At 36.6% G+C, this 19,600-nt stretch overlaps 1 protein-coding gene across 1 annotated transcript in view; it reads right to left on the bottom strand.

The window, feature by feature from the left end:
* Window positions 1–19,600, bottom strand: part of ERBB4 (erb-b2 receptor tyrosine kinase 4) — a 1,176,406-nt gene that overhangs the window by 350,495 nt on the left and 806,311 nt on the right. The window contains exon 5 of the mRNA XM_059395472.1: window positions 7,426–7,491. Coding sequence (XP_059251455.1) covers window positions 7,426–7,491 — 66 coding nt within the window. The remainder of the gene's footprint in view (window positions 1–7,425; window positions 7,492–19,600) is intronic.

Consider the following 19,600-nt stretch of genomic DNA (forward strand, 5'->3'; position numbering starts at 1 on the left):
ATGGTATTATAACTTGGGAAAAGTACTGAGATATTCAGTTAAGCTGAAATTGAGTTACCATTTTGTGCACATTTGGATTTCTTACTTTCTCTGATATACAGACTCTTAAATCATGCTTATTATCAGCACATCTGGAGGGGGAAGCGCAAGATGGCAGAGGAGTAGGGGACCTAAATATCATTAGGTCCCAGGAGTTCAACTAGATAGTTATCAAACCATTCTGAACACCTACAAACTCAAGAGGAGATAGAAGAGAAGAGCAGCAATTCTAGGAACAGAAAAGCGACCACTTTCTAGAAAATAGAATGTGCGGAGAAGTGAATCTGAAGTGACAGGAAGATAGACTGCGGGAGGAGGGGCCAGCTCCCAGCAAGTGAGAAAGCAGCAGAACACAAAATCAGAACTTGTACAAGTCTGCTCCACTGAGGGACATTGCTCTAGAGACTAAGCAAGGGATGGAGCCCTCACAGGGACAGAGTGGTCTTAGGATCACAAAAAGGCCAGGGGTGTCTGAGTGTGGCAGAGCCCCCAAGTAATGGAATGGGGGAGCCAGCTGCAGAGATGGAGCCGAGAAGGGAGCTCTCAGCTCAGGATTACCTTAAACCGTGATCCAAGGCAGATATCCCATAAATGGCAGAACCGGAGAGATCCCCCTCCTTCCTCCTCTGGAAGGAGTGGTGTGGAAGCACACTACAGGAATCTGCTGGGTATGGAGATTCCAAACGGGGCCATGTGCCAGAGATAGAAATACTCGGTCACTGGCCGGGTGAGCACCAAGTGTAGCCAGAGACCAGGGAGAGGGGAGTGACTGACTGTTTTTCTCTAAGGGCACATTGAGGAGTGGGGCACTGAGCTCTCCACTCCTACAGGGCTGGAGATTGCGAGGCCATGATCTTCACTGTCCTCCTCCAAAGCTGAGGGGAAAGCATTCAGGGAACAAAAGCTCCCAAGACTAAACTCAAGCAGATTACTTAGCCTGGCCCCTGGCAAGGGTGGTGCAATTCCACCTCGGGCAAAGACATTTGAGAATCACTGCAACAGGCCCCTCTCCCAGAAGATTAGCAAGAACATCCAGCCAAGACCAAGTTCACTGATCAATGAGAACTGGGGAAATCCAGAGCTAGGGGAAAGCAATGCATAAAATTCAGGCTTTTTTTCCATGATTCTTTAGACCTTCAAAGTTAAATTAAAAAAAAATTTCTATATTTTAATTTTTTTAATTTAATTTTAATGTTAAATTGTAACATTTTAAACTATTTTATCTTATCAATACCTTTTTAGAAATCTTTTAAAATTTTTATTGTTATAATCATATTTTATCCCTTCATTGTATTTAACCTTGTTTTTGTATACATATAGGGTTTTTTTTCCTTTAAAATTTCAGTATACAGTTTCTACTAATAGATCAAAATATACCCTAAATCTAGCACATGGCTTTATTCTAGTCTCCAGCCTGATCACATTTTTTCCACTTTTTTCAACCAATTTCTTATCAATACCTTTTTTAGAATCTTTTTAAATTTTCATCTTCACAGTCATATTCCATCTTTTCATCATGTTTACCCTTATTTTTGTATAAGTTTTCTATCTTTAAAATTTTGTGAGGTTCTTTCTTCTAAGAGACCAGAATACACACCCAATATCAAGTGTGTGGTTTTGTTCTATTCACCAGTCTAATACATACGTATATATATATATTTTTTTTCTTTTTCTTTTTCTTTTTTCCCCTTTTCTTCTCTCCCTGGCTTCAGGTCTCTTCTGCTTTGGTTTGTGTATATTTTTCTGGGCTTGTTGCTACCCTTCTGTTCATTCATCTATTCTTATCTGGATATTATAGGAAAAAAAAAATCACCATGGGGGAAAAATAAAGAGGTAGTACTGTCAGCTAGGGACCTAATCAATATGGACATTAGTAATATGTGAGAACTGGAGTTCAGAATGACGATTATCAAGGTGCAAGCTGGGCTTTAAAAAAGCCTGGAAGATACTAGAGAATCCATTTCTGGTGTAATAGAATCCCTTTCTGGAAAAATAAAAGAACTAAAACCTAACCAAGTTGAAATCAAAAAGATAAGGTGTAATAAAAAATGGAGGCTCTTGGGGCACCTGGTTGGCTCAGTGGGTTAAAGCCTCTGCTTTCAGCTCAGGTCATGATCCCAGGGTCCTGGGATCAAGCCCCACATTGGGCTCTCTGCTCAGCGGGGAGGCTCCTCCCCCCCACCGCCTGCCTCTCTGTCTACTTGTGAGCTCTCTCTGTCAAATAAATAAATAAAAATCTTTGAAAAAAAAATGGAGGCTCTTACTGCCAGGATAAATGAGGCAGAAGAGAGAATTAGTGATATAGAAGACCAAATAATGGAGAGTAAAGAAGCTGAGCAAAAGAGAGACAAACAACTACTGGACCACAAGGGGAGAATTTGAAAGGTAAGTGATACCATAAGATGAAACAATGTTAGAATAATTGGGATCCCAGAAGAAGAAGAAAGAGAGAGGGGGGCAGAAGGTTTATTGGAGCAAATTATAGCAGAGAATTTCCCTAATTTGGAGAAGGAAACAAGCATCAAAACCCAGGAGGCATAGAGAACCCCCCTCAAAATTAAAAAAAAAAAAAAAAAACAAAGGTTCACACCCTGTCATCTAATAATAAAACTTAAAAGTCTCAGTGACAAAGAGAAAATTCCTAAAGAAGCTCAGAACAAGATGTTTGTAACGTGCAACATTAGAAATATTAGATTGGCAGCAGACCTATTCACAGAGACCTGGCAGGCCAGCAAGGACTGGTATGATATATTCAGAACACTAAATGAGAAAAATATGCAGCCCAGAGTACTTTATCCACCTAGGCTGTCATTGAAAATAGAAGGAGAGTTAAAAAGTTTCCAGAACAACCAAAAAACTAAAAGAATTTGCAAACACCAAACCAGCCCTACAGGAAATATTGAAAGGGTCCTCTGGGCAAAGAGAGAGCCTAAAAGTAACAGACCAGAAAGAACAGAGAAAATATACAGTAACAGTCACCTTACACGCAATACAATGGCACTAAATTCATATCTTTCAATAGTTACCCTGAATGTAAATGGGCTAAATTCTCCAATCAAAAGACACCAGGTGTCAGAACAGATAAAAAACAGAAAAAAAACAAAACAAAAAAACAAGACCCACTGATATGCTATTTACAAGAAACTCACTTTAGAACCAAAGACATCTCCATATTTAAAGTGAGGGGGTGGAAAACAATTTACCATGCTAATGGGCATCAAAAGAAAGGTGGGGTGGCAATTCTTATACAGATAAATTAGATTTTAATCTAAAAACTATAATAAGAGATGAGGAAGGACACTATATCATACTCAAAGAGTCTGTTCAACAAGATCTAACAATTTTAAATATCTATGCCCTTAACATGGGAGCAACCAATTATATAAACCAATTACTAACAAAATCAAAGAAAAATGTCAACAATAATACAATAATAGTAGGGGACACTCCCCTCACTGAAATGGACAGATCATCTAAGTAAAAGATGAACAAAGAAATGAAGGCATTAAATGACATACTGGACCAGATGGACATCACAGATATATTTAGAACATTCCATCGCATAACAACAGAATAAACATTCTTCTCTAGTGTAAATGGAACATTCTCTAGAATAGATCACGTCCTGGGTCACAAATCAGGTCTCAACCAATACCAAAAGATTGGGATCATTCCCTGCATATTTTCAGACCACAATGCTCTGAAACTAGAATTCAGTCACAAGAGGAAAGTCAGAAAGAACTCAAATACATGGAGCCCAGAGAGCATCCTACTAAAGAATGAGTGGGTCATCCAGGAAAGTAAAGAAGAATTTAAAAGTTCCTGGAAACAAATGAGAATGAAAACACAACAGTTCAAAATCTGTGGGACACAGCAAAGGTGGTCCTGAGAAGAAAATATATATATAGCAATACAAGCCTTTCTCAAGAAACAAGAAAGGTCTCAAGTACATAACCTAACCCTACACCTAAAGGAGCTAGAGAAAGAATAGCAAAGAAAACCTAAACCCAGCAGGGGAAGAAAAATAATAAAGATCAGAACAGAAATCAATGAAATAGAAACCAAAAGAACAGTAGAACAGATCCATGAAACTAGGAGTTGGTTTTTTGAAAGAATTAATAAGATTGATAAAACCCTGACCAGACTTATCAAAAAGAAAAGAGAAAGGACCCAAATTAATAAAATCATAAATGTAAGAAAATGAAAGAGGAGAGATCACAACCAATACCAAAGAAATACAAGCAATTATAAGAACAACTATACACCAGCGAAGAAAGGGATGCATTCCTAGAGACATATAAACTGCCACAACTGAACCAGGATGAAATAGAAAATCTGAACAGACCCATCACCAGTAAGGAGATTGAAGCAGTCACCAAAAATTTCCCAACAAACAAGAGCCCAGGGCCAGACGGCTTCCCAGGGGAATTCTACCAAACATTTAAAGATGAATTAATGCCTATTCTCCTGAAACTGTTCCAAAAAATAGAAATGGAAGGAAAACTCCCAAACTCATTTTATAAGGCCAGCATTACCTTGATCCCAAAACCAGACAAAGACCCCATCAGAAAGGAGAATTATAGATAAATATCCTTGATGAACATGGATGCAAAAATTCTCACCAAATAGTAGCCAATAGGATCCAACAGTACCTTAAAAGGATTATTCACCATGATGAAGTGGGATTTATTCCTGGGCTGCAAGGTTGGTTCAATATCCACAAATCAATCAGTGGATACAATATGTTAATAAAAGAGCAAGAACCATATGATACTCTCAATAGATGCTGAAAAAGCATTTGACAAAGTACAGCATGCTTTCTTGATCAAAACTCTTCAAAGTGTTGAGATAGAGGGTACATACCTCAATATCATCAAAGCCATCTATGAAAAACCCACCGCAAATATCATTCTAAATGGGGGAAAAACTGAGAGCTTTTCCCCTAAGGTCAGTAACATGGCAAGGAAGTCCACTATCATCACTGCTATTCAACAAAGTCCTAGAAGTCCTAGCCTCAGCAATCAGACAACAAAAAAGAAATAAAAGGCATCCAAATCAGCAAGGAAGAAGTCAAACTCTCACTCTTTGCAGGTGATGTGATACTTTATGTGGAAAACCCGAAAGACTCCATTCCAAAACTGCTAGCACTCATACAGGAAGGAATTCAGTAAGATGTGAGGATATAAAATAAATGCACAGAAATCAGTTGCATTTCTATACACCAACAGCAAGACAGAAGAATGAGAAATTAAGGAGTTGATCCCATTTACAATCCACCCAAAACCATAAGATACCTAGGAATAAACCTAACGAAAGAGGCAAAGAATCTGTACTCAGAAAACTATAAAGTACTCATGAAAGAAATTGAGGAAGACACAAAGAAATGGAAAAACATTCCATGCTCATGGATTGGAAGAACAAATATTGTGCAAGTTTCTATGCTACCTAAAGCAACCTATATATTTAATGCAATCCCTATCAAAATACCATCAATTTTGTTCAAAGAAATGGAACAAATAATCGTAAAATTTACATGGAACCACAAAAGACCTCCAATAGGTAGAGGAATGTTGAAAAAGAAAACCAAAGTTGGTGGCATTATAATGCCAGACTTCAAGCTCTATTACAAAGCTGTAATCACCAAGACAGTATGGTACTGGCACAAAAAACAGACACATAGATCAATGGAACAGAATAGAGATCCCAGAAATGGACCCTCAAGTCTATGGTCAACTAATCTTCAACAAAGCAGGAAAGAATGTCCTACAGAAAAAAGACAGTCTCTTCAACAAATCATGTTGAGAAAATTGGACAGCCATATGCAGAAGAATGAAAGTGGGCCATTTCCTTACACCACACACACACACACACACACACACACACACTCACACACAAAAACAGATTCAAAATGGATGAAAGACCTCAGTGTAAGAAAGGAATCCATCAAAATCCTTGAGGAGAACAGAGGCAGCAACCTCTTTGACGTCAGCCACAGCAACTTCCCTTGTCAAAGGCAAGGGAAGCAAGGGCAAAAATGAAGTATTGGGACTTCATCAGATCAAAACTTTTGCACACCAAAAGAAACAGTCAACAAAACCAAAAGACAACTGACAGAATGGGATAAAATATTCTCAAATGGCATATCAGATAAAGGGCTAGTATATACATTTTATAAAGAACTTATCAAACTCAACACTCAAAGAACAAATAATCCAATCAATAAATGGGCAGATGGTATGAACAGACATTTCTGCAGAGAAGACATCCAAACGGCCAACAGACACATGAAAAAGTGCTCCACATCAGTTGGCATCAAAGAAATATAAATCAAAACTACAGTGAGATACCACCTCACACCAGTCAGAATGGCTAAAATTAACAAGTCAGGATACAACAAATGTTGGTGAGGATGTAGAGAAAGGGGAACTCTCCTACACTCTTGGTAGCAATGCAAGCTGGTGCAGCCACTCCGGAAAACAGTATGGATGTTTCTCAAAAAGTTTAATATAGAGATTCCCTATAACCCAGCAAATACACTACTAGGTATTTACCCTAAAGATACAAATGTAGTGATCCAAAGGGACATATGCACCCCAATGTTTATAGCAGCAATGTCCACAATAGCCAAACTATGGAAAGAACCTAGATGAACAGATTAATGGATAAAGAAGAGGTGGTATATACATACAATGGATTACTATGTAGACCTCAAAACCCCCGAAACTTGCCATTTGCAATGACATGGATGGAACTAGAGGGTATTATGCTAAGCAAAATAAGTCAATCAGAGAAAGACAATTATCATATGGTATCTCTGATATGAGGAATTTGAGAGGCAGGGTGGGCAGTCATGTAGGGTAGGGAGGGAAATAATGAAACAAAATGGGATGCAGAGGGAGACAAACCATAAAAGACTCTTACACTCATGAAACAAACTGAGGGCTGCTGGGGGATGGGGGCTTGGGGTAGGGTGGCTGGGTTATAAACACCAGGGAGGGTATGTGCTATGATGAGTGCTATGAAATGTGTAAGTCTAATGGTTTACAGACCTGTACCCCTGGGGCAAATAATACATTATATATGTACCCCTGGGGCAAATAATACATTATATATTAGTTTAAAAAAAAAAGTTTAAAAAAATCAGCACATCTGTTTTGTTGATAGCATTAACCTGGAAACCAGAAAGAAATATAAGAAATAATTATACCTTATATTTCATTTGAAAGCTATGAAATTAGGCATTTTACTTGAATAGAAGCAAATCCACCACAAAGAAGTAAAAGCTCATTTTCATATTTCTGATGACTCAGAAGTGTGAAAAGCATTGATTATTAAAATTCCTTCACCATTTCAAGCCTCTATGCCTTCTCAGTGTTGAACACTTACAGGTCTGGCAATGGTTTTCTGTGGGTCCCCAGCATCGGCCAGTACAGGACTTATGACAACGTCCACCTGTAGAAAAAGAAAAAGCATATGTACATTATAATCTTTCACACTTTGACTAGGGGTAATTCTTCAATGAAAATACTCTTGCTTCTTTATGGGGATTTTTATGTTATAGTATAGTTGAAACATAGCTCATAAAATGCCCACTTGAGTAGCAAAACTTGAATGTCAAATGCATAAGAAGCTGAAATACAACCTCCTGATACTCAAAATCCTCTCATCATTTTACAAGAAGTTTCAAGCATTTAGGGGCACCTGGGTGGCCTAGGCTATTAAGCATCCAACTCTTGATTTAACTCAGATCATAAACTCAGGGTTATGAGATCGAGCCCTGGAGCCCCACACAGAGCCCAGGGTCAGGGTCTGTACTCAGCGGACAGTCTGCTTGAGATTCTGTCTTTCTCTGCCCACCCCTCACCCCTGTACTTGTGCTTTCTCTCTCTCAAATAAATATTTAAAAAAAGTTTCAAGCATTTAAAACATAAACTTTTTAGAAAGTTTAATTTCAATTATTTGATACCCTCTTTTATTTTATTTATTTATTTTTTTTTGATGCTCCCTTCATTTTCAAATACAAGCCTTTATCTCCTGTAGCTGTATATTCCTCTTAAGGAGTTTGCTACTCTATGTATTTGGCTGAGCAAATACAGTTGTCCCACAAAGAAATTCTCCTAAGGACACAGCAAAAGAATATTAGCTAGGAGAAGTCATGTATAATGACTTTCTTTGAAGGTTGCTTCTGAATTTCATAGAAGGTTCACTCTAACTGTGGGTATAAGGGTTTAGAAGTGCTTATTTTTAGAATAAAAAGTACACATGAAAATCTATTAAAGACTAAAGCATTCCTATAACTTAATTCTTATTAAACCTTCTCTGATAATTTTCTAATATTCATTGTGAGTGGGTATATACAACTATACAAGATGTGTATTCTGATGTAATAAACTACATTATAAAAATTATGAAATAGCTTTATATCAAATGTTTCCCTCTTTCCTTGACTCAGGTTTCAGCTCTTCAGCTTGAAGGATCTTACAACTTGAGCAGTTTTTGTTTTGTTTTGTTTTGTTTCTTTCTCTCTCTCCTTAGGAGACTGCCTGAGTGAACTTGTTTTGCTAAATGCTTTCATATTTAAGGAGCAAATTCAGTAGATACTTTCTCAGGCTGAACCTCAGACCATCCAAATGGTCTACCCTTCTGCAATGAACAGTACCATTTCCAAGTTGATGTAACAGATAGGTTCAATTCCAGTCACCTTCTTAAAAGTATCAGGATCCTTGCCACAACAGAGTTTATTTAAAGGAATTCTGTTTGTGAAGCCCTGTTGCTGACATCACCAACGTATAATATCCTGTCATTCTGCCATCTGTTTATTTAGATCCAAACACATTATAACCACATAATGCAAGCTCATTGTAGCTGACAGGAAAAGGACTCCATCTGGCCTGAACAATATAACTTTAATCAGTGATAATGATAAGTATTATTAAAAACCTACTGGAGCTCTTTTGTATGATGCTAATAAATCTAATTTGATTTATACCAGCGGAAATTAGAAAGGGCTGTGAGAAAAAAAAAATGGGAAGCAGTGAAAACTCTGAATACAAACTTTTTATGAGAAAGTAGTTAAGGTTAATATATTTCTTTAGATGTGTTAAAAATCTTTTAAATCGACCTATTAAGTGGTCTGTTAATTAAATATATCTGAAGCAGAAGATGATCTACTATTTAATCTATGACTTCTTTAATTGTGTTAGCGGCCAGTGAAATATTTAGCTGTATTTACTGTGACCAGAGCACTCTCAGTAGCTATGGGGGTAGCTATTGGGGGAAGCTAAGTAACATTGGACATTTTAATATACTCAGTGTTCCATTTTTATTAGATTACATATTTTCTACCTTCTTATTCTTGCAGTTTTGATTTACCACCCCAAGACCTATGCCTAGATCCAATATAAAAAAGGAGTATTACTGGAAATTTGAGTTATGGTTCTTGACAAAGTATCATGGCAAGACCCACCTAGTTGGAAACAAATGATCTAGTACTCCCACACACATAAAGTTTAAATAATTTAACCTTCACTATGCACATATTATTAGGAAATTTTGTTTGGTAGTTTTCATTTTTTAAATTCAGATTTAAACAAAAATATCTATTACTGCTATAAAAGAAAGCTAACAACTGCCTCTCTTCTGGGATTTTACTCAGTCTTATATTCCCTTCAACCCTTTTGGAAACCAAGAGGAGGAGGAGCACTTGGTGCACACCTTTCAGAATTCTATTACTACACACATGCGGGAGGAACAATGACCTCAATGTGCTTCCACAAATGGTTGCTCATTCTGGCCTGCCCTTCATTTGACTGTCTTTGACTCTATGGAACCTGCCAGTACATTTAGTTCAGCTTTAGTTTTCAAAACTCTGCCATAGATGGCCCTTGGGAAAACACTATTTTCACTGAGTTATTGCAATTTAGTAAGCATCAAAATATCTGACCAAATCTGACTGGAGATATTCCTGAATTAACGTATTTGCCATACTTTCATGTCTGCTACCTTAATTTGATTCCTGTAGACAACTGGGTTAGTTTAATACACTTTAAAATATATTTTTAGAGTTTTGTTTCCAACATTTCTGAGGAACCAAGGGTCAAAAAATGAGTTAGATAAGGGATTTCTTTTTTAACTACCTATTGAGAATAGGAAAAAAAACAAAAACAAAACAAAACAAAAAAAACTACAGACTCTCTTCCCTACCTTCTATCCGTCTATTTATCCAAAGTACTTTTTTCAGTTACTTTTGCATCTGTGTATTAGGAACTATGTTAAGTATCAAAACAGACATGGTGCCTTCTCTAATAGAGTTTAGAATTAATTCAACATTATTTTAAGGGAAAAGGATTTTTATTACTCTCTAATGTTCACCTTCTATGGGGTTTGAGGAAAGATGCCAACAAATCTAAAGTTTTAACAGTCCTCTTACTCAGGCAAGAAGAGCTGGATGCAGCCGGGTTGAGTTGGACCATTTCCAATGTAATGCCTGGTGGCTTAGAAATCCACTCCATTCCTTATACAGTGATTTATCTATGTGAGATCAGCCCAGAGTATTTCAGTGGAGAGGATAAGTATGGCCCATGAAAGATCCCTTGTGTGTCCTCTACAGAAAGAAAAAAGCTTTAACGATGGCCCAATATCTTACTGAGAACTTTCTCTCATCTATTCTCAGTGGTGCAGTGTCTCAGGACAGCTGATTTCAAGAGGAAAAAATACCATATATTCACACTATTTTACTTAACTCAATATTTTAATTAATTCACACTGTTAACTAATTTTATAAACTACTTCTCTCGTAGTATGTTTTTAAAATGAGGACAACAGAAAGAAGAGATAGATACTAGCCTATGTAAATGGAAAAAATGTTTTGGGATACTGAAACTTGGTCAGTGTTGTCCAAATTTGCCTATTTCCAAGTCTCAATTGGCTACATGATTCTCTTCCACTCTTTATCACAATGATTCTTTTAAAACTATGTGAGGAAATATGCCACTTAAAAATAAGAATCTGACATTTTCATTCAGCTTAGTGATAGCATAGTTATTTAAATTAATATTCCTACCTCCTGTCACTCTCACTCAAAGAGGGGAAATATAAAATAAAACACAATTTTAAACAAATATTTCTGTTCACTTTAGCAACCATTTTAATCTTTTAAAGTAAGAGCTGATTACTGCACATCAGCATTATTTTAATTCACAATCACCTCAAGTTTGACAACGCATTATTCATCACCGTAGTTAGCAAATATGACTAAATTCATCTTTTATGCTTGTCCAGCAGAAGTTATTAAAAATAAAGCTTCTGCATTTTTTTTCTTTTTTTAGGAATTAGAGTCCCTGAGCCACTTTGATATTTTTAAGAATCTCAAATTCATGCTGGAAGTTTTGCTTGTTTGTGGGACTACCTGACAGCAGAGATGGGATTTAATATGTACCTTTGGACTGCTTTCTGCAAGTAATATGCCAGGACAGTTGAAGAGTAACAAAATATGAAGTCACTACCAACCATAAAAGATTATACCCTCAAACTGCCTCTAGCTAAAGGCAATACAGTTATATCCCTGGATTCTCCTTTTAGTCCTTTAAAAAAAATGGCAGTCTTGACCTCTTAAAATTTCTTTTACTGGGGAAAGAGTGAGAGAATAGTATCTTTTTCATGACCCTATCATTCAGAAAAGAGAAGTGGAATCCTTATAGGAAGTCTATACTAAATCAGTCCCTATTTGTGAATGGATGATAAAAAGATGAATAAGTAAGTGCCCTGCCCTCAAGGAGCTTTCAAGGACCAGGAAATAAGTAGAACAATAGGCAAATAATTATAATATGGGTTAAAACATAGGTATGCATAAAGTGGAGAGGATGGATTTGAAAAAGGCTCCACGGAGGGGCAGGCATTTCAATCAGGCTTAAATGTCTAGCTGTCAGAAGAGGAAGGACATTCTGGGCTGAATGAGTAACCTAAGGGATGACACAGAGCCATGGATACCCACAACTCTTTGGGGCCATAATGAATACTTCATAGTCCTTTGAGCTGTTTGCATAGGGACAGCTTCTGGAGGGTAAGCTTACAAAGTGTCTTGAAAATCTTCTAAACAGTTTATTCGGTGCAGGTGTTATGGAGTTGGTCACATTTTCTTAAAAACTGAAATTGTGTGGTTTGATCTGCGGGGTACACTGGTTCCCAGAAGTTAGTGTTGAGATTTGAGAACCTGTGCAAGGTGCTGATTTTATAGTCCGGGTTGAGTGAGGTACAGGAATCCATATTTTAAAAAAAGCAATCCCAGGGATTCTGATGATGAAGTTTGCAGAGGACAAAGTATGTCTAAGAAATAATGGTTTGGCATATAATTCCAAGTCTCGTAGTCACATTTTGAGACAATACTTTAACTGTAACATCTGATCAGATAGTTGGTAACCAAACTGACAGGATTAAATGGTGTGAAAGTCTTGGAGTCTCTCATTTCCCAGTATAAACTCCTTGTTTTGTGGCTATATTTCCAGCAAGTTGCATTTTTCCCCCCAGCAGTCCTAAAAAACACGTTTTTTTTTTTTTCAAGTTTAAATTATTATAAACCACCCATATGATAGTAAATTCACAATATGATTCCAGCAAATGGTATGTTAGTATCATTATTTAATGATATTACTGTAATGTGGAATTGCCTTTTTTTTTAACCAGATGTTGATACTCTGCTTATTTTTGTTTGGTACCTCTCACTGTCCTGTGTTGGTTAATCCCCACACTTTTGTTATGGAAATGTTTTGTTGCCCCTTTCCTCCAATCTCAAATTAATCCTCCTGCCTTGCCAATGATTTGAAAGTTAACTACTGGATGAAAGCTTTAAATTTTATACATTTGCTATTCAAAAAATAATGGGCAATTATTTTCACTAACTGGGAAGACAAAGTTAAATTTTAAAAAATATACATCGAGGTGGAATTTTTCATCTAGCAATAAATTAAGTCAGGAGTTAGCAGTTTAAAGTATTTTAGGTAATCACTGGGTTGAAAAAAGTAGATAATGTCAACATCATTAAACTTGTTTTTTTCTACATGCACCATCACACTATTCAGTCAAGCAATCTATAGTCCAAAGATCTAGAGTAGCACACATACTTATATGATCTAGATTAATTTTGAACAGAAGTGTAAAATACATCAAGTTTAGTCTGAAACCGTCTATCCACCCACCCTCCCAGGGATTCCACTCCCCACTGGTGATCCGTAACTGCCAGAGCACACAGTATCTCCCCCAGCCCAGCCGCCTAACCCCCATACCACCTCAGATAGGATTACAGACAGATGGCTAATGGATGGACCAGCTATCTGGCATGCAGAATTGCGTAAAGGTTTGAAGTACTGATCCTATCTAGCAAATTTTTATTTTTCCTGAAGCCTTGTGTAAACACAAATCAATCTAGAGGAGAAATCATAATGGCAGAAATCATATGTGCAGGTAGAAGCTGAACAGCATGGGGTGAGAAAACCTATGGGGTGCCTTTTTAAAAACCTCTTTATTTGTGCGTAGGAACTACTGGCTACTCCATTAGCATACTCAGTTTGGATTTGCTTCCACATATCCAGGCAGAACGACCAGATCTACACAAAGTTCACAATCAAGAGGAAATCCGATGAGTTATAACTTAAGATTTTTGATCATCATTTACATTTATAGCCTTATGTCATCATAAGTTACTGATAGTTAGAAGCAATGGAAGACATATGCCAAAGTAAAATAGGTATTCACAGACAAAAGGAATTATATTTCCCATTGAATGGAAATATCTGATAAATATCTCTATTAATACTGTTTTGTAAATTCCATACTCTTCGCACACCTCCACAATTCTTTAGGCTACTCTAATTAATAGACAAGAACTTAGAATACTGATAGCAAGGCCCAAATGGTTTTTGGGAAAGTCATACTACCAGTAAAAAAAAAAAAAAAAAAAAAAAAAAAAAAGATTCAAATTATAAGGAAAGTTAAATTTTTCCTGAAAAAACTATTCCATACTTGATATTATCATACTGATACACTTTAATATTTCATATTTGATATAGTCAAGCATTTCTTCCAAGTCAAGTACTTAGAAAGCATCAATTATCACTGTTTAGAGCTATTAGCACAGAACAGAATACAGGAATTCCACCTACTGTGGAACAAAATTAGTTTTAATCAATGTCGAATACATTTCTGAACATATAAATAAGGGGTCTGAACAAACTGGAAAACCTTACCAGCTGAAGTAAAGAATAAATTAAGATGTGCCTGCTGTTCACCATCAACGATAGTATTAATGACAAGTACATTTATGAGCATTCAAGATGAACCAGCAAGGCCACCAAGAGTATCCATGAACATCCTTCAGAGTATATTCTACCTAGATGATACCCCTCAGAGGTCTACAGTGTACAACCTGTTCAGCTATATGTGCTGGTGGTCCTTCTAGGAATCTTAAGTTCTTACATATATTAACTCAGTTGATCCTCACGGGACACTAACAGTCTGACATCTTCCAAAATTTCTATCTCCAGTCCAGACCACACAGGGTACAGGCTTATACTTCTGTTTGTAAAACATTTCCACCTGCATAATTAGCAGACATTCAAAATATTTACATATTCAAATCCCACCCCATCCAAAAATTATCCTATAAAGTCATCTTCAGTCAATCAATCAATCATAACAATCCTTCTTTGTATCAATCAAAACTTCCAGAAACTCATGCTGAAACAGTTGAGGTCATCATTTTCAGCTCCTCTCCTTCTCTCAGATTGAATCCAAAATCATTAGCCTATCTAGTTACCACTAATATGTGTGTGTGTGTGTGTGTGTGTGTGTGTGTATACATGGAGATTATATATATATATATATATATATATATATATATATATATATAATCTCCATTCATTTCCCACCACCCACACCACTAAGCCACAATTATCTCCTGCTTGGAATAATGCAATAATCTCCTAACTTGTGTCCTAGCTTCTACCTTGGCCTCTTTAAAATCTCTTAGCCAGAGCAATCTTCTCAGTCATACCAGGTCAAACTCGAATAACTTCCTATCTCAAAGTAAAAAATAACAAAATGCTTACAATCAAGAGGTCTTGAAGGACCCATAATATTTGGCATGCCTCCAGTCAGCTATGCATCCATAACCTTATCTCCTAATATTTTCTTCCTGGAACACTCCTCTGAGCACTCTCATCTTCTGTTCACAGGATGTACATGGTGCACCATCTACTTAAGTCCCTCCCATTCCCTCTCCCTCCCTACTCTTAAATATTCCAGATGGATTTGCTAGATTCTATTTCTAATACACATTCAAATTGGAAATGTTATAAAGTGTAGAAGAATATAAAAGGAAAATAAAAGTCATCATAAAATTTGCATTTTGGTGTTTTTCATTTTTTGAAGTATATTAATATTGATTTTTAAACAGTATAATAGTCTATCTAACCTGCTATTTTCACATTGTACTTTATCCTAAACATTTTCAAGTTAAATTACATTAATGCAAATGTGTGTGTGTGTGTGTGTGTGAATTTGCCTCCCATTATACAGACATATCATAATCCAATCAATCACTTAGTTTAATGGGAATATTTTGCTGGTAAATGAAGAAAACCAAGACATAGTTTTAAGTGAAAATACATTAAGAATGGAGAGGAAAAGTGATTTGGGGGAAATCAGAGGGGGAGACTAACCATGAGAGATTATGGACTCTGAGAAACAAACTGAGGGTTTTGGGGGGTGGTACCCATCACCAGGGTGAGCCTGGTGGTGGGTATTGTGGAGGGTATGTATTGCATGGAGCACTGGGTGTGGTACACAAACAAAGAATTTTGGAACACTGAAAAAAATAAAATTAAATTAAAAAAAAAGAAAATACCACTTATTTCATATTATATATATTTTTAAATGTTTTAATTTTTATAAACATATATTTTTATCCCCAGGGGTACAGGTCTGTGAATCACCAGGTTTACACACTTCACAGCACTCACCCAAGCACATACCCTCCCCAATGTCCATAATCCCACCCCCTTCTCCCAACCTCCCTCCCCCCAGCAACCCTCAGTTTCTTTTGTGAGATTAAGAGTCACTTATGGTTTGTCTCCCTCCCAATTCCATCTTGTTTTATTGATTCTTCTTCTACCCACTTAAGCCCCCATGTTGCATCACCACTTCCTCATATCAGGGAGATCATATGATAGTTGTCTTTCTCTGCTTGACTTATTTTGCTTAGCATGATACGCTCTAGTTCCATCCATGTTGTCGCAAATGGCAAGATTTCATTTCTTTTGATGGCCGCATAGTATTCCATTGTGTATATATACCACATCTTCTTGATCCATTCATCTGTTGATGGACATCTAGGTTCTTTCCATAGTTTGGCTATTGTGGACATTGCTGCTATAAACATTCGGGTGCACATGCCCCTTTGGATCACTACGTTTGTATCTTTAGGGTAAATACCCAGTAGTGCAATTGCTGGGTCATAGAGCAGTTCTATTTTCAACATTTTGAGGAACCTCCATGCTGTTTTCCAGAGTGGCTGCACCAGCTTGCATATTATATTTTTAAGAAGGTTTATAGCTCATGGAAAGATACTTTAGAGATCAGAAAGAACTCAAACGGGGCACCTGGGTGGCTCAGTGGGTTAAGCCACTGCCTTCAGCTCAGGTCATGATCTCAGGGTCCTGGGATGGAGTCCCACATCGGGCTCTCTGCTCAGCAGGGAGCCTGCTTCCCTCTCTCTTTCTCTGCCTGCCTCTCTGCCTACTTGTGATCTCTCTCTGTCAAATAAATAAATAAAATCTTTAAGAAAAATTAAAAAAAAAAAAAAGAACTCAAACATGCCATTCTTTATGTTCTCTGGAAAACACTGATGGGATCTGGAACACTTGGTAGATGTGCAGATGATTGGCACATATACCAGAACATTTAACAAGGGGATTGGAAGATCTAGATTGATGTACTGGTCCTAGCAGTGTACTAAAGGACTCTGTACATATCTATCATATTGACTTTTTCATCACTGAGTTAGATAAAACAACTGAAATATGCTTACCATGTTTGTTTATGATACAAGTTTGGCAGGGGGAGTGACTGCTCATACATAAGATAACCATTCAGATTTTTTGTTGTTGCTGTTTCTTAAACTTGGCAAGTTGTTGTTGTTGTTGTTTTAGGTTTTATTTATTTATTTATTTTTAAATTTCTTTTCAACATAACAGAATTCATTGTTTATGCACCACAACCAGTGCTCCATGCAATACGTGCCCTCCATACTACCCACCACTGGCTCCCCCAACCTCCCATCCCCTGCCCCTTCAAAACCCTTAGGTTGTTTTTCAGAGTCCATAGTCTCTCATGGTTCATCTCCCCCACAAACCAGGCAAAGACCACACCAAAAAGGAGAATTTCAGACCAATATCACTGATGAATATGGATGCTAAGATTCTCAACAAGATCCTAGCAAATAGGATCCAACAGCACATTAAAAAGATTATCCACCCAGGTGGGATTCATACCTGGGTTACAAGGATGGTTCAACATTCACAAATCAATCAATATGATAGAACAAATCAATAAGAGAAGAGAGAAGAACCACCTGGTCCTCTTAATTGATGCAGAAAAAGCATTTGACAAAGTCCAGCATCTGTTCCTGATTAAAATACTTCAAAGTATAGGGATAGAGGGAACATTCCTGAACTTCATAAAGTCTATCTATGAAAAACCCACAGCAAGTATCATTCTCAATGGGAAAAAGCTCACAGCCTTCCCGTTGAGATCAGGAACATGACAAGGATGCCCACTCTCACCACTCTTGTTCAACATAGTATTAGAAGTCCTAGCAACAGCAATCAGACAACAAAGAGAAATAAAAGGTATCCAAATTGGCAATGAAGAAGTCAAACTCTCTCTCTTTGCAGATGACATGATACTTTACATGGAAAACCCAAAAGACTCCACCCACAAACTACTAGAACTCATACAGCAATTCAGTTATGTGGCAGGATACAAAGTCAATATACAAACATCAGTTGCTTTCTTATACACTAATAACGAAAATACAGAAAAGGAAATTAGAGAATCGATTCCATTTACTATAGCACCAAGAACCATAAGATACCTGGGAATACACCTAACCAAAGAGGTAAAGGATCTGTACTCGAGGAACTACAGAACACTCATGAAAGAAATTGAAGAAGACACAAAAAGATGGAAGACAATTCCATGCTCTTGGATTGAAAGAATAAACATTGTTAAAATGTCTATACTGCCTAGAGCAATCTATACCTTTAATGCCATTCCAATCAAAATTCCACCAGTATTCTTCAAAGAGCTGGAGCAAATAATCCTAAAATTTGTATGGAATCAGAAGAGACCCCGAATTGCTAAGGAAATGTTGAAAAAAAATTCAGATTTTAAAAAGCACTGGTAAATAAAACGATGAGCCCAAATTAATAATATAAAATGCAATAGAATCAATGTAAATTTCTACATTTGTGGTTCTAAATCAGTATTTCCTGGATGTATCAACAGATATACACACATACGAAGTCTATCTGGCATGAGACAGGTTAGAATTTTGGGTCTCACTTTGCTTTTGGCTGTTTCATTCCTCAGGCAGTAAGTTAACTTCTCTGATGCTGTTTTTATTATTTTGTATTTAAGTGTTTATCTTATACATGGAAATTCACACTGTGCTGCATAATGAAATCTAGACATCATTACCAAAATCATCAACCTTACCACATCATTTACCCGTTATTGTGCACTTTCTGCATTCTAACAAGTAGACAAAGTTCTTTGCACTTAGTATCTCATTTAATTTGAATAACAATATTATAATGTAAATACTGTTATTTGTTTCACTTTATAGATAAGAAAACAGAAGCATTCTTTAAGCAGAACCAGAAACTTGCTCTTTATAGCATGTCAGCCTTTTTTATACATAGCATGTTAGCTTATCACAAATTTTTGTTCTTGTACACTTTCAAATTGCTAATTGGCCTTTACTTTGATTCTATTACTTGTTTATTGAGGTTCAACAGTAGATGGGGCTAAAATAAATGCCAATTAAATACAAACACATTTTAGTAATTAGCATTTATAACTGTGGTAGGAAATTAACCTATAGTTTAGGGAAGACAAAGTATTTGAAAGTTTTGTGTACACAACCGATTTAGAATAATGTCATTCACTGCACTAAGTGTTCATGTAAGTGCTGGCAAAATGCAGAAAACAAACTTGGAAATCATTTTTATCTGCATTCATCCTCCATTATTTAGAATTGGTAGGATCTTGGGTAACCTCAGAGTTGACTTCCCTTATTAATAAAATATAGATGATGATAGTTCTTGTATATGTTAGGGGTGATTAAATAGAATAGCATATGTAAAATGTCTGGCATGTAATAGGCATTAATCAATGTTAGTTCCCTTTTTCCTCCCTCAAGATATTGTATATGAAAATATTAAAGAACAACAAAGGAGACAAAGAAATGCAGACAGTCAGCAGAGGTGATATGGCAGACAAATCAAGT

This window comes from Mustela nigripes, chromosome 3 (genome assembly GCF_022355385.1).
Source record: "Mustela nigripes isolate SB6536 chromosome 3, MUSNIG.SB6536, whole genome shotgun sequence".
Classification (NCBI taxonomy): Eukaryota; Metazoa; Chordata; class Mammalia; order Carnivora; family Mustelidae; genus Mustela; species Mustela nigripes.